Source organism: Oncorhynchus nerka, linkage group LG15, assembly GCF_034236695.1.
Source record: "Oncorhynchus nerka isolate Pitt River linkage group LG15, Oner_Uvic_2.0, whole genome shotgun sequence".
NCBI classification, from domain to species: Eukaryota; Metazoa; Chordata; class Actinopteri; order Salmoniformes; family Salmonidae; genus Oncorhynchus; species Oncorhynchus nerka.
The window spans coordinates 78641135-78657014 of NC_088410.1; the positions used below are offsets into that span (position 1 = coordinate 78641135).

The 15880-nt window shown below is 44.5% G+C and overlaps 1 protein-coding gene across 1 annotated transcript in view; it reads right to left on the bottom strand.

The window, feature by feature from the left end:
- dnah1 (dynein, axonemal, heavy chain 1) overlaps positions 1 to 15880 on the bottom strand; it is a 66140-nt gene that overhangs the window by 46764 nt on the left and 3496 nt on the right. The window contains exons 5-23 of the mRNA XM_065000728.1: positions 15564 to 15722; positions 15206 to 15458; positions 14829 to 14986; positions 12675 to 12886; positions 12220 to 12518; positions 5581 to 5731; positions 5266 to 5459; positions 4952 to 5177; positions 4661 to 4780; positions 4466 to 4548; positions 3978 to 4119; positions 3743 to 3898; positions 3397 to 3595; positions 2386 to 2639; positions 2040 to 2252; positions 1674 to 1838; positions 1415 to 1536; positions 1146 to 1251; positions 867 to 1046 (exon numbers count right to left, since the gene is read on the bottom strand). Of these exons, the coding sequence (XP_064856800.1) occupies positions 867 to 1046; positions 1146 to 1251; positions 1415 to 1536; positions 1674 to 1838; positions 2040 to 2252; positions 2386 to 2639; positions 3397 to 3595; positions 3743 to 3898; positions 3978 to 4119; positions 4466 to 4548; positions 4661 to 4780; positions 4952 to 5177; positions 5266 to 5459; positions 5581 to 5731; positions 12220 to 12518; positions 12675 to 12886; positions 14829 to 14986; positions 15206 to 15458; positions 15564 to 15722 (3392 nt within the window). The remainder of the gene's footprint in view (positions 1 to 866; positions 1047 to 1145; positions 1252 to 1414; positions 1537 to 1673; positions 1839 to 2039; positions 2253 to 2385; positions 2640 to 3396; positions 3596 to 3742; positions 3899 to 3977; positions 4120 to 4465; positions 4549 to 4660; positions 4781 to 4951; positions 5178 to 5265; positions 5460 to 5580; positions 5732 to 12219; positions 12519 to 12674; positions 12887 to 14828; positions 14987 to 15205; positions 15459 to 15563; positions 15723 to 15880) is intronic.

A 15880-nucleotide genomic window follows, 5' to 3' on the forward strand; every position in this document is an offset into this window, starting at 1 on the left:
GTGAATCTGATCCAACTATAAATTCATACCTTGTGCCCCTGGCCTGAGAGGATGGGAGTTCAATATGTAGCTAGATGTAGAAGACTAATATTAACTAGCTGGCTCATTGTTGCCCATTAAAGGAAGTTAGGTTTAGCGAGCAAGCATTTTTGCCAGGTAGCCTCGGACAACAAAAATGTAAAGCGTTTACTGTATGACAGTCATAGACCATTTGGTCAACATGAAAGACAGGAGAATGGCATTGGCATTTCTCTACAAGTACGGCGACTCTACATGTTTTTCTACTTGCACACACACACGCACAGAAATCAGTAACATGGACAGCCACACATATTTAGCTTACGTTGATTGGTCTAAATTGTTTTTGGTATCTTTAAGTTGTCACTGTATTAGAACAAGCATAGGTGATTTGATGATATTGAAATGTTGAAGTTGAAATGGTGCTTGAATAGAGGAGGCATCTCCTGTTTTCTTTGTGACTTGCGGTAACTCTGTGGTTCTAAATCAGTAGTTGTTTACAAGTTCGAAAATGTACAAAACATTATTAACTTGCTTGCCCATACTGTAGGTCATGTAACTGTTACATTCAAATATCCTTTGTGGACTTCACAAGACAGATGTTGCTCTCCGGTTTTGTGATGAAACAACCATGTGGTTGAATTTATTCTGCCACTGTGTGACTGTTGTCTTCTTATTGTCTGGGCCTTAGGCCTATATATCACGGTGGCATATGAACTAACAGGTTATAGAGCAAACAACCCAATTATCACAACACATAGATTGTAACATGGCTTTTTTCCCCCTGGCTTGGCTTCCCCAAAAATTTTACCCATGCACTACTACTGTAGATTTGGTAAGGGGCTGACCTGTGGATAGACCTTCAGCGAGCGTTCAATGTTGTCCCTCAGACAGGCCTTCATAGACTTCTCCACCTCTCTCAGCCAGTCCTCCACATTCCCAGAGGGCCACACTGGCAGGCAGAGCTTGACCTCCTCCCCCTCCCCAGAGTACATATGAGTGATCTGCAGGTCTGACTGGAACTTAAGCTGTGGGACACAGAGAAGGAGAAGAGATAGAAAGAGTTAAAACTTGAGAAAAGGAATATATGAAAAGGGGTGCAGGGGGATAGAGAGAGACAGACTAACCCGTGCAATGTTCTCAAAGCATTTGCGCAGATGAGGCTGTACTGCTGTGGGATCCTTGGTCTGGGAGAGAATCTCCAGGAGCTCGTCGTCAGACAGGAAATAGAACCTGCAAAGGCAAAAGTTCTCTATGTTGCCATTTCTGAGAAAGATCAATTCAAAGTTGTTTCTAATGGTATTAATCAACAACTATCGAATTCATCTGTAATACTGAATCTAAATAAACAGTCACATTGGTTAGTGCTGAAACACAGTCAATAGTGACAGCATACCTGGGGAAGGAGCCACGCTTGGTCTCTAGGTAGTCGCTCAGACCCTTCTGCACCAGCTCCAACAGTTTATTACAATCCCTCAGACTGTCCAACAGACGGGGGTCCGGGCACAGGTCAATCACCTAGACACACACATGCATGTATGCACACACACAATACACATTTAGTTTACACTCAGTATCAACACTAAACCTTATTGAAGTCAATCTAAGCATGATGTGGGTTGTTGTTGTATTGTGTTGTGATTACAGTATCTCACCTGTTTGTTGTCATAGGCGCTCTTCATCACTTTCCTCCAGGTGCGCTCCATGGTCTGGTACCTCTTTCCCTCTACAGGCAACTGGCGGTTGATGTCGTCAGAGCTGAAGATGGGCTCCAGGTAAAGCCAAGAGCGCTGGCAGGTCAGCCACTCTTCCAGCACATCCTGCAAGCACCAGCAGAGGGCAGTCACACAACATTAATGAGGCATTGAAACATCTCATGAAGAATGAACAACATCTACTACAGGGATTTTAAAATGGTGAGAATGGCTCTCCATTCACCTAGTTGGACACTTTCAATGTTACTTTAGCCTCCTTCTCCTTCCAATGACACCCAGTCAGACTTATGTATCTTTCTGCTGTACCTGAGTCATCCTGAGCTTGCTCTCCCACGTGCTGATGCGTTCCTCAAAGGGTTTCTTGTAGGGGGAGAAAGACATGCTCTGGGTCATGACGATGTGGTCATCCAGCAGCTGTGACGCCTCATCTGGACTCTTCAGGATGTAAGTGCCCGTCTCCTTGTAGGGCAACACCTCGAAGGCCACCGTCGACCACTCATGCTCCATCTTATCCAGAGCCTGAATGGGGAGAGGGAGGACAGGGACACATTCAGTTCAGCCCAAAATTAGGATATTAGATAACTGTGTCCGTCAGCGCTATTGGCTGTAACAGATATTAGCCACTTTATTACTGCACGCAGTTATCCAGTACCTGTTCGATGGCGTACTCCTTCCCTGCCACCTCGGCCACCCGTGCTATCTCATCCACATGGTCCTGCAGGCCTAGCTCCAGGCAACGGGAGAAAGTGAGGTTGGCCTTGGGCTTGACATTCATGTGGATGCGGTCTGACAGCAGCTGCCAGTGTCTGCCCCTCATCCCAGGATTCCTCAGGCCCTGGATCAGAGGGATGTAGGGACGGAAGTCATCTATCTTCCCCCGGATGTCAGCAGCCACCTCCTGACACGCTGGTGTGTGTGTGTGTGTAGGTAAGTAGGGAGGGAGAGAGAGAAGGAAAGAGGTAGAGAGACAGATCTTTTTCCCCTTGCCACTCATTGATTCTTGCTTTTGGGAGGTTTAGGCTGCAGAAGGGAGGTTTAGGCCATGGTTGTGTTAAGCACTTTGTATACAAATCAGATTTGATTACTTGATAAAGCGTCACTCACCGGCAGTGGTGTAAAGTACTTAAGTAAAAATACTTTAAAGTACTACTTAAGTCATTTTTGGGGGTATCTGTACTTTACTTTACTATTTATGGCAACTTTTACTTTTACTTCACTACATTCCTAAAGAAAGTAATGTACTTTTTTTTTACTCCATACATTTTCCCTGACACCCAAAAGTGCTTGTTACATTTTGACAGGAAAATGGGCCAATTCACACACTTATCAAGAGATCACCCCTGGTCATCCCTACTGCCTCTGATCTGGCAGACTCACTAAACACAAATGCTTTGTTTATAAATTATTGCTGAGTGTTGGAGTGTGCCCCTGGCTATCCGTCAATAAAAAATAAAAATGGTGCCGTCTGGTTTGCTTAATATAAGGAACTTGAAATGATTTATACTTATACTTTTGATACTTAAGTATATTTAAAACCAAATACTTTTAGACTTTTACTCAAGTAGTATTTTACTAGGTGACTTTCACTTGATTCATTTACGATTAAGGTATCTTTACTTTTACTCAAGAATGACAAATGAGTACTTTATCTACCACTGCTCACCGGGGATGTCCTTGAACATTTTGACACACTTGTGCATAGTCTTGAAGGCGTCTGTGACGTTGCGCTCCAGCTGCTCGGGGTCAATGATGGAAAGGGGGTCATTGTGCCAGCTCTCGTGCCACCGCAGCCAGTCTGACGTGGTGGTCCACAGGTCTCTGAACGGCTGGAAGTCCCTGATCAGCTTCTGCAGACGGTCGTACTGCAACACAGACACAGCAGCCAGTCAGTCAGTACAAGTCAGCCTTTGTTTTTACATGTTGGTTGATTGCTCAACAACAGCATAGTCTACATCAACTCAAGTAGAAGCCATTGGGGAGACAGATGGAGTCAATAACGCCACACTCACGTTGGTGATAGGGATGCCAAACAGACGGTCCCGGTTGTTGTATGTCTGGGCCATGGTCTGGGACTCCTTCAGCTGCTTGCCCACACGTCGTACCTCGTTGGCCACCTCGTGGGCTCGGCTGATGTCCGTGTACCCAGAAAAGCCAGCCACCACCATCTGCACCAACATATGCAGAGGCAGGCAACAGAAAAGGGTAATTTTTTTCAAAGGCTGGGGATTTGAAAGCATGGCTCACCTGTAGAGAGTCCAGGCGCTCCTGGAAGTTGTTCTGGTCAGCCTGCTGGATCTTGTTGAAGCGTTCTTCATCCTCAACATGCTGGGACGACACCATCTCCATCTGGGTCACAATCTTATGTGGCCACCCAATGGCTGTCCACCTGCACAGCAAAAGGGACAGACACTCGCACTCTCACTTTCAGCATTCACGCAAACCTATTATTTACTTCCCACACTCCTAGTTTGACCTCTCGTTCTCACGGGGAGGCAGGGTAGCCTAGTAACCGGAAGGTTGCAAGTTCAAACCCCCGAGCTGACAAGGTACAACTCTGTCGTTTTGCCCCTGAACAGGCAGTTAACCCACTGTTCCTAGGCCGCCATTGAAAATAAGAATTTGTTCTTAACTGACTTGCCGAGTTAAATAAAGGTAAAATAAATAAAACTTTAAAATCTCCAATACAAAATCAGTACGTCAATCTTTCAAAGTGTTGTAACAGCCAGCCTTACTTTCCATTGAAGTCCTCATTTGACAGGGTGTAGAAGAACTCATCGATCAACTCGTAGTCTGACATGGCTTTGGATAGGAGCTCCTGAGGAAAGTGACACACAAAATGAGAACTCTCTAATCAAGAGGATGATCTTTACAGTACCAAAAATTATGTATTCTATTCTCTGCAAGTCTGTATCATTTATTCTCTGTACCTCATGGGCCTTGAGCTGATCTGAGATCTGCTTCATCCATTCACGTTGGTCGGTCAGCTCCTCAATGCTGTTCGGCTTCTCATGCAGCTTCCTGCTGACAGCCTTACACTCTTCACATGCCTGGAAACAAACAAAACACACCGTACAGACTGGTATGAATACTAACAAACATATCTGCACTTAACGTCACATGCAATGCCTACTAAACAACATTGACACAACATGTACATCCTCAAGTATGATATTCCTGTACTTTGCTACACAAATCTATTGAAAAGTCTTGAGACTTACGTCCTCCACTTGCTTGCGGAGCTTGAGGGCAAGCCGGTCGAGCACGGCGTTAGCCAGGGCTCTGCGTTTCTTGGACAGGCTCTGGCGGACACTCTCCACACTGACGGTAAAGGGGCCGATGACGATGGAGGATGGGAAGGAGTGGTCTAGACGCTCCTTCTCCTTTAGGTGCTGTACCACCTCCCTCTTCACCTCCTGGGGAGTCTGCTCCTCCTGGCTGTGGGCCCTGGGACACATACACACAAAGACTTAGTTACAGACATAGTCACAGACACAAGTGCTACAACTACAAGTTCTACTGAGACAGGTCTTACTTAAGGAAGGTCTCTATGTCTGAGTTGTGCAGCTCTAGGTATCTCTCATACTCGCGGGCGTAGGCCCGGAGTGGGATGGCAGCCTGACGCAGGGCGGCACGGACCCTCTCCCTCAGCTCTGCCACCGCAGGCTCCCACAGACCCACTGACTCCAACAGAGGAGTGCCACTGATGAACATCTTCTGCATCACAAACTGAGAGACACAGAAAGCCATCATCATATACGGCAGAAGTGTGAAACAAATAAATTCTAACTTCATTACTGTAATTTAAATAAATTGTCAAAATGATGGAATGCATGGTGTCTTATCTTGCCTTATCCAGCTGAGGCACATTGTGGGTGGAAAGGATCCCCTTATCAAACAGGGTAATGATGGAAGTCTCAAAATTCTCCAGAGGAGTGCTGTAGTGGACCCCAGTCACATCCAGAACCAGATCTACCAAGAACAGCGGGTTCTTCTTCGGCCTGTGGAGATACATAGGAGTGCATAACTAAAATGCTGATCACACCGCTCGCATTGTGTGCGCAAGCGTTGCAAAATAAATGTACACATACATGTTGTTCAATCATTTAATCTAAACTGCTCCAATAAGGCACGAGGGGTGTGGTATATGGCCAAAATACCAAGGCTAAGAGTTGTTCTTAGTCACGACGCATCGTGGAGTGCCTGGACACAGCACTTAGCCATAGTATATTGGCCATATTCCACAAACCCCCAAGGTGCCTTATTGCTATTATAAACTGGTTACCAACGTAATTAGAGCAGTAAATATAAATGTTTTGTCATACCCGTGGTATACGGTATGATATACCACGGCTGTCAGCCAATCTACATTCAGTGCTCAAACCACCCAGGTAACAATTTAAAATAATCTTATTTGATATATTTTACCAAAGCCAAAGCTAATTACAGACACCTGTGATAATCTGTAGTACCCAGAGGTGAAAGAAATGAACACCTATTTATGCGAGGTGCTGGCTAGCAGAGTGGAACACACCTGTGTCTGTCTTTTGACACTATACAGTGGGGCAAAAAGGTATTTAGTCAGCCACCAATTGCGCAAGTTCTCCCACTTAAAAAGATGAGAGAGAGGCCTACAATTTTCATCATAGGTACACTTCAACTATGACAGAAAAAATGAGAAAACAAATCCAGAAAATCACATTGTAGAATTTTTAATGAATTTATTTGCAAATTATGGTGGAAAATAAGTATTTGGTCACCTACAAACAAGCAAGATTTCTGGCTCTCACAGACCTGTAACTTCTTCTTTAAGAGGCTCCTCTGTCCTCCACTCGTTACCTGTATTAATGGCACCTGTTTGAACTTGTTATCAGTATAAAAGACACCTGTCCACAACCTCAAACAGTCACACTCCAAACTCCACTATGGCCAAGACCAAAGAGCTGTCAAAGGACACCAGAAACAAAATTGTAGACCTGCACCAGGCTGGGAAGACTGAATCTGCAATAGGTAAGCAGATTGGTTTGAAGAAATCAACTGTGGGAGCAATTATTAGGAAATGGAAGACATACAAGACCACTGATAATCTCCCTTGATCTGGGGCTCCACGCAAGGTCTCACCCCGTGGGATCAAAATGATCACAAGAACGGTGAGCAGAAATCCCAGAACCACACGGGGGACCTAGTGAATGACCTGCAGAGAGCTGGGACCAAAGTAACAAAGCCTACCATCGGTAACACACTACGCCGCCAGGGACTCAAATCCTGCAGTGCCAGACGTGTCCCCCTGCTTAAGCCAGTACATGTCCAGGCCCGTCTGAAGTTTGCTAGAGAGCATTTGGATGATCCAGAAGAAGATTGGGAGAATGTCATATGGTCAGATGAAACCAAAATATAACTTTTTGGTAAAAACTCAACTTGTCGTGTTTGGAGGACAAAGAATGCTGAGTTGCATCCAAAGAACACCATACCTACTGTGAAGCATGGGGGTGGAAACATCATGCTTTGGGGCTGTTTTTCTGCAAAGGGACCAGGACGACTGATCCTTGTAAAGGAAAGAATGAATGGGGCCATGTATCGTGATATTTGGAGTGAAAACCTCCTTCCATCAGCAAGGGCATTGAAGATGAAACGTGGCTGGGTCTTTCAGAATGACAATGATCCCAAACACACCGCCCGAGCAACGAAGGAGTGGCTTCGTAAGAAGCATTTCAAGGTCCTGGAGTGGCCTAGCCAGTCTCCAGATCTCAACCCCATAGAAAATCTTTGGAGGGAGTTGAAAGTCCGTGTTGCCTAGCAAAACCTCAAAACATTACTGCTCTAGAGGAGATCTGCATGGAGGAATGGGTCAAAATACCAGCAACAGTGTGTGAAAACCTTGTGAAGACTTACAGAAAACATTTGACCTCTGTCATTGCCAACAAAGGGTATATAACAAAGTATTGAGATAAACTTTTGTTATTGACCAAATACATATTTACCACCATAATTTGCAAATAAATTCATTAAAAATTCCTGCAATGTGATTTTCTGGATTTTTTTTCTCATTTTGTACCTATGATGAAAATTACAGGCCTCTCTCATATTTTTAAGTGGGAGAACTTGCACAATTGGTGGCTGACTAAATACTTTTTTGCCCCACTGTATAAACGAGTCACCCAACAATGTTTGTCATTATACCCTGATGAAGGCAGCTTGTCTGTGAAAACGTTGGACACAAAATATTTTTGCATCTGATCTCCTAGAGTGTGCGGCTCTCCTTTATTGTTTAAATCTGAAGTAGCCAAAAAGGCCACAAGATATCATGTGATAAAAACAAAACTCAGCAAAAAAAAGAAACGTCCCCTTTTCAGGACCCTGTCTTTCAAAGATAATTCGTAAAAATCCAAATAACTTCACAGATTTTCATTGCAAAGGGTTTAAATAATGTTTCCCATGCTTGTTCACTGAACCGTAAACAATTCATAAACATGCACCTGTGGGACGGTCGTTAAGACACTAACAGCTTACAGACGGTAAGCAATTAAGGTCACAGTTATGAAAACTTAGGACACGAAAGAGGCCTTTCTACTGACACTGAAAAACACAAAAAGAAAGATACCCAGGGTCCCTGCTCATCTGCGTGAACGTGACTTAGGCATGCTGCAAGGAGGCATGAGGAATGCAGATGTGGCCAGAACAATAAATTGCAATGTCCGTACTGTGAGACGTCTAAGACAGCGCTACAGGGAGACAGGACGGACAGCTGATCGTCCTTGCAGTGGCAGACCACGTGTAACACCTGCACAGGACCGGTACATCTGAACATCACAACATCACACATGTACAGGATGGCAACAACAACTGCCCGAGTTACACCAGGAACCAGGAATCCCTCCATCAGTGCTCAGACTGTCCGCAATAGGCTGAGAGAGGCTGGACTAAGGGCTTGTAGGCCTGTTGTAAGGCAGGTCCTCACCAGACATCAACGGCAACAACGTCTCCTATGGGCACAAACCCACCGTCGCAGGACCAGACAGAACTGTCAAAAAGTGCTCTTAATTGACGAGTCGCGGTTTTGTTTCACCAGAGATGATGGTCAGATTCATATTTATCGTCGAAGGAATGAGTGTTGCACCGAGGCCTGCACTCTGGAGTGGGATCGATTTGGAGGTGGAGGGTCATGGTCTGGGGCGGTGTGTCACAGCATCATCAGAATGACCTTGTTGTCATTGCAGGCAATCTCAACGGTGTGCGTTACAGGGAAGACATCCTCCTACCTCATGTGGTACCCTTCCTGCGGGCTCATCCTGATATGACCCTACAGCATGACAATGCTACCAGCCATACTGCTCGTTCTGTGCTTGATTTCCTGCAAGACAGGAATGCCAGTGTTCTGCCATGGCCAGCAAAGAGCCCAGATCTCAATCCCATTGAGCACGTCTGGGACCTGTTGGATCGGAGGGTGAGGGCTAGGGCCATTCCCCCCAGAAATGTCCGGGAACTTTTTTTTAAACATTTATTTATTTTTATTTCACCTTTATTTAACCAGGTAGGCAAGTTGATAACAAGTTATCATATACAACTGCGACCTAGTCAAGATGAGGCAAAACAGTGCGACACAAACAACACAGAGTTACACATGGAATAAACAAACATACAGTCAATAACACAATAGAAAAGTTGATATACAGTGTGTGTAAATGTAGTAAGATTAGGGCGGTAAGGCAATAAATAGGCCACAGTGGCAAAATAATTACATTTTAGCAATTAAACACTGGAGTGATAGATGTGCAAAAGATGAATGTGCAAGTAGAGATACTGCGGTGGATAAATAATAATATGGGGATAAGGTAATTGGGTGGGCTATTTACAGATGGGCTATGTACAGGTGCAATGATCGGTAAGCTGCTCTGACAGCTGATGCTTAAAGCTAGTGAGGGAGATATAAGACTCCAGATTCAGTGATTTTTGCAATTCGTTCCAGTCATTGGCAGCAGAGAACTGGAAGGAAAGGCAGCCAAAAAAGGAGTTGGCTTTGGGGATGACCAGTGAGATATACCTGCTGAAGCGCGTGCTACGAGGGTGTTTGGCAGCATGAGTGAAGGAGGCTTTGTTGCGAAATAGGATGCCGATTCTAGATTGAATTTTTGGATTGGAGATGCTTAATGTGAGTCTGGAAGGAGAGTTTACAGTCTAACCAGACACCTAGGTATTTGTAGTTGTCCACATATTCTAAGTCAGAACCGTCCAGAGTAGTGATGCTAGAAGTGCGGGCGGGTGCGGGCAGCGATCGGTTGAAGAGCATGCATTTAGTTTTACTTGCATGTAAGAGCAGTTGGAGGCCACGGAAGGAGTGTTGTATGGCATTGAAGCTCGCCTGGAGGTTTGTTAACACAGTGTCCAAAGAAGGGCCAGAAGTATACAGAATGGTGTCGTCTGCGTAGATGTGGATCAGAGAATCACCAGCAGCAAGAGCGACATCATTGATGTATACAAAGAAAGGAGTCGGCCCGAGAACTGAACCCTGTGGCCGCCCCCATAGAGACTGCCAGAGGTCCGCACAACAGGCCCTCCGATTTGACACACTGAACTCTCTCTGAGAAGTAGTTGGTGAACCAGGCGAAGCAGTCATTTGAGAAACCAAGGCTGTTGAGTCTGCCAATAAGAATGCGGTGATTGACAGAGTCGAAAGCCTTGGCAAGGTCGATGAAGACAGCTGCACAGTATTGTCTCTTATTGTTTAGGACCTTGAGCGTGGCTGAGGTACACCCATGACCAGCTCTCAAACCAGATTTCATAGGGGAGTAGGTACGGTGGGATTCAAAATGGTCGTGATCTGTTTGTTAACGTGGCTTTCGAAGACTTTAGAAAGGCAGGGTAGGATAGATATAGGTCTGTAACAGTTTGGGTCTAGAGTGTCTCCCCCTTTGAAGAGGGGTTGCAACAATTGCGGCAGATCATTTTAGATGAGGTGCCTTGGTGGAAGAGTGGGGTGACATCTCACAGCAAGAACTGGCAAATCTGGTGCAGTCCATGAGGAGATGCACTGCAGTACTTAACCAGTTGGATTTAGGGAGCGCTATTTTAATTTTTGGATGAAAAACGTTCCCGTTTTAAACAAGATATTTTGTCACGAAAAGATGCTCGACTATGCATATAATTGACAGCTTTGAAAAGAAGACACTCTGACGTTTCCAAAACTGCAAAGATATTGTCTGTGAGTGCCACAGAACTGATGTTACAGGCGAAACCCAGATAAAAATCCAACCAGGAAGTGCCGCATTTTTTAAAACCGCCTCAGGCCAATGACTCCTTATATGGCTGTGAATGAGCTACGAATGAGCTTACGTTTTCCACGTTTCCCCCAAGGTGTCTACAGTATTGTGAACTCTTTTTAGGCATTTCCCTTGAAAAATGGCTGTAAGGGACCATATATGGCATGTGGTCACATGGTGTCTCCCGCAGAAAACCTTGCGTAAAATACTGAGGTAGCCATTTTTCCAATCGCTTCTTATGAGAAACCAACTGCCTCCACAGATATATTATTGAATATATTTGTTAAAAACACCTTGAGGATGGATCCTAAACAACGTTTGCCGTGTTTCTGTCGATATTATGTAGCTAATTTTGAAAAAAGTTTGGCGTTAATAGTTGTAGCATTTTTTGGTCGATTTCTCAGCAAAGCATGGTGAAGAAACGGGAGCTTTTTCGCCTACAAAAATAATATTTTTGGAAAAAAGAACATTTGCTATCTAACTGGGAGTCTCCTGAGTGAAAGCATCCGAAGTTCTTCAAAGGTAAATGATTTAATTTGGTTGCTTTTCTTATTTTCGTGAAAATGTTGCCTGCTGCCAGCAGAGCCTAGCATAGCATTATGCCATGATAAACTTACACAAATGCTTGTCTAGCGTTGGCTGTAACGCATATTTTGAACATCTGAGATGTTTGTTAACAAAAGGCTAAGCTTGTGTTTGAATATATTTATTTAATTTCATTTGCGATTTTCATGAATAGGAAAAGTTTCTAGGGGTATTTATGTCCGTTGCGTTATGCTAATGCGTTTGAGGCTATGATTACGCTCCCGGATACGGGTTTGCTCGTCGCAACTGGTTTGCAGCTGGTGGCCACACCAGATACTGACTGTTACTTTTGATTTTGACCCCCCTTTGTTTAGGGACACATTATTCCATTTCTGTTAGTCACATGTCTGTGGAACTTGTTCAGTTTATGTCTCAGTTGATGAATCATGTTATGTTCATACAAATATTTACACATGTTAAGTTTGCTGAAAATAAACGCAGTTGACAGTGAAAGGACGTTTCTTTTTTTGCTGAGTTTATTCAAAAAATTGAAAGTTACCCGAATCTGGTAGTTTACTTGTAAACTTCTAAAGTTACCAGTAATATACCCTCACTTCGCAACCCTATGAGGGACACAAAGAAAGAGAATAGAGAGTAGTTAGAGAGAAAGAGAGAGCAATAGAGACAGAGTGGTGATGTGATCTCACTTGTAGGGGCTGTTGATGAGGTTGGAGCCCCAGATCAGGTCCTGTGGGCAGTGGAGAACACTGTGGCAGGCATCCAGCAGCAGCTGAGCCAGGCTGACCAGGGAGTCCTGCACCAGGAAGCGCAGTGAGTCCTGCAGGCTGTAGCGCACCAGGGCCATGAGGCTGCACAGCTTGGACATCCTGTATACCTCCCAGCGGGACTCCGTCAGACTAAACCAGCCAGGGCCCACATCTCTCAGGCTGGTGTGGATGCCCTTGCACAGGGTGGTCACCCATGAGTCCCGCAGGAACAGCTGCACCTAAGGGGCCACGAGGGACCAGGGATGGGTTAGCTTTTGCTGCTAGTAACTGTCTTGAATTTCACAACAATTAGAATTCTTCAAAGATATTCTTCAGAGAGCAGGACTGATGCCAGCAGAGTATAATAATGTTTCTAGGGCTGTGTGTTACAATACCTGTGCATGTGTCTGAGACTGGGTGAGCTCAAACTCCTCTAGACGCAACGACTTGGTGAAGGTGATATGGAACAGACTCATAGCAGCCACCCTGTTGCACTCGCCCCGCACATTGGACAAGGCAGAGATCACCTCCGGCTTGGTGAGCAGGGAGTTGAAGGCAAACGCAGCACGGTTCTTCTCAAAGGGGTATGTAGGGACAGACACAAAGCCTGTGGACATGTCAGGTGTACAATGTTTAAGAGATGTCATTACAGGTGTCATCGACTGCTCATCTCGTAAACCCATTTCTGTCAGGGTTCACAAAGAGACCCTGGCCCCCTGAACCCAATCTTATGTCTTACTAGTAGAGGGATGGGCTTTTTTTTACCCCCTTTTCCTCCCCAATTTCGCTTCTTAACACTTAACGTGGAAGCCAGCTGCACCAATGTGTTGGAGGAAACACCGTTCAACTGACGACCGAGGTCAGTCTACAGGCACCCGGCACATCACAAGTAGTTGCTAGAGCACGATGAGCCAAGTAAAGCCCCCCCTGGCCATACCCTCCCCTAACCATGACGATGCTGGGCCAATTGTGCGCCGCCCAATGGGACTCCTGTTCACGGCCAGTTGTGACACAGCCTGGGATCGAATCGGGGTCTGTAGTGACGCCTCAAGCAGTGCGATGCAGTGCCTTAGACCGCTGTGCCACTCGGGAGGCCGGGGATGGTCATTTTAAATGTTTCACTATTCCAATAATATCATGATTTCTTTTCAGATCCCCCCCTGCCTGCAGTTCTCCGGTAGTTATTGGAAACAGTGGGTTGAGCCAGTGGGTTGAGCCACCCAAAAGGTACCGATTGGATGATTCCATCCGTAACACTTGTGAGCTTACGGAACGTTCTTAACGCCGTTACATCAGAGCTGCAGGTCGCCTAGCAGTTAAGAGCATTAGCCAACTAGGTGAAAAATCTGCTAAATGACTAAAATGTTAAATGTACATCAGGTCTTGTGGAACCTCCTGTGTGCGCATGTAATTGCTATTTGAAGAGGAGAAAATAGCATATCGTTGTCAGGGCTGACTGGAGTGCTAAATGCGCTAGCTCATGGCACTGTCATAAAAACTCAATTTAAAAGTTTGTTGTTTAATTAAATAAAGGAAATTCAAATGTCATGCTATATCCCTGTATGTATCAATGTCACAAATATAATTGAATTTAGACAAAGCTTTTTCATTGTTATAATCCCACATGAAAAAATACCATAGTATTCTCTGTAATGTTTTTGCGGACTTTACTGTAGTATTTACTGCAGTATTGCAGACATGGCTTTAGTATACTGTAGTATTTACCATTTACTATTGTATAAATACTGGGGGAAAAAAACTGTAGTATATACTATAGTAATTACTTTAGTGTTTTTGCGGACTGTAGTATACTGTAGTATTTACTGTAGTGTTTTTGCGGACTGTAGTATACTGTAGTATTTACTGTAGTATTTTGGCGGACTGTAGTATTTACTGTAGTGTTTTTGCAGACCTTACTGTAGTATTTACTATAGTGGTTTTGTTTTATTATCTTTGACATAGAAGTGGGGGCTTCCTTGAGGAAACCTATTGGACAAAATACTCAAAGAGCACATTTTCCATAACCTATACGTAAGTAGGACTGAGGTGTGAATGGATAGTTCAGATCTTCTGCTCGCATCTATAACCTGTAGGGAACACAATATATGGTCTATACTTGTCATGTAGGTTTCTCACTTATGGGTGGCACAAATTGGGATATGGGAGAGGAGAATGGGAATGGGCAGGGTATATACAAATTAAATACTGTAGTACATGCTTTAGTAATTACTGTAGTGTTTTTGCGGACTGTAGAGTTTTTGAGGTCATTACTGTAGTATTTACTGTCGTGTTTTTGCAGTCTGTAGTATACTGTACTATTTATTATAGTATTCTAGTATATTACAAAACGATATATCGTAAATACTACACAATCGAGGGATACAACAGTGTGTAGAATATACTATATACTAGTTTACTACATCATTATATAGTAAGTACTGTACTATTCTATAGTAAACTGTAGTATAACACTCACACAAGTAATCGAACACTAACGTCCACTCCGTTTGGATATTCGAATAAACATGCCCTTCCTCCAGTGAACTCACCGTTCTGGGGCACACGTTCTGGCTCTCTCTGGGGCAGGGTGATGTGGGAGAAATCCTCAGGGTTGGTGAGCACTACCCTGTCAAAGCTGATCCGGTTCATGGTGCGGTCATACTCCAGATTGATCTCCTTCTCCAGACGTACAATACACTCCTGCAGCCTGCCACCACAACACAACATTACACAGGGTAATGCTCCATTTACTGTACAGTATTATGCACAATTCAGTCTCCTGACATTCATATCCTGCTCTTATTCAATAAACACAGCCTGATGGTCAGTCTGCTTTAGAAAAAGATAGCCTTTCATTCATGGTAGAGACTGTTTAGCTAACTGTAAAATATGAGTATTAGATTAGAAAATGAGGGATGTCTCTCACAGTTTGAGTCGAAGGCCAGGTGTAGAGAGGGCATGCTCTTTGACACGGGCAAGACTTTGTGCATTGAGAGACGAGGTGCCACTCCACACTGGCATACAGTCTACAGACAGGTGGTAGAGCAGCAGGGCCTCTGTGTTCTCTCTGCAGCGCTGGGCAAACTGCACCCGCTGGGAAAACAGACAAGGGTCCTCTGCACTGAACAGCAGCCTAATCCTGGAAATCCAGTACTGAGTGGCTGACAGCAGAAACACACCTACTAAAGTCAAGGAGATGGGACAGAGAATGAGACTTTGTGTATGCTGTATACAGGTCAAGAAAATACTGCATTGATACACTAGAAGTGGTAATAAACTATTACTTGTTCTCTGTCCTTCATTTAGGACTGGTTTTCCATTGGCATCCCTCACTCTGCCATTCTTGTCGGCCTTCTGGACCAGATAAAGCCCTTTCTCCTGGCTGTAGTCAAGAACCCCAACAAACTGCCAGCTGTACTCCAGGTTGGGGCTTTTGGGGTCCTCTACAGAACCAGAGAAGACAAGAGAGAGGAAACTGTCTACCTATTTTCTGTTCTCATGATGAAGAATGATGATATGGTGCACTGTTCACTACAACAGACAGAACCTGTAGATTACAATCCTTTCTATTTGGGACATCCCTATGTAAACATCTCATTCA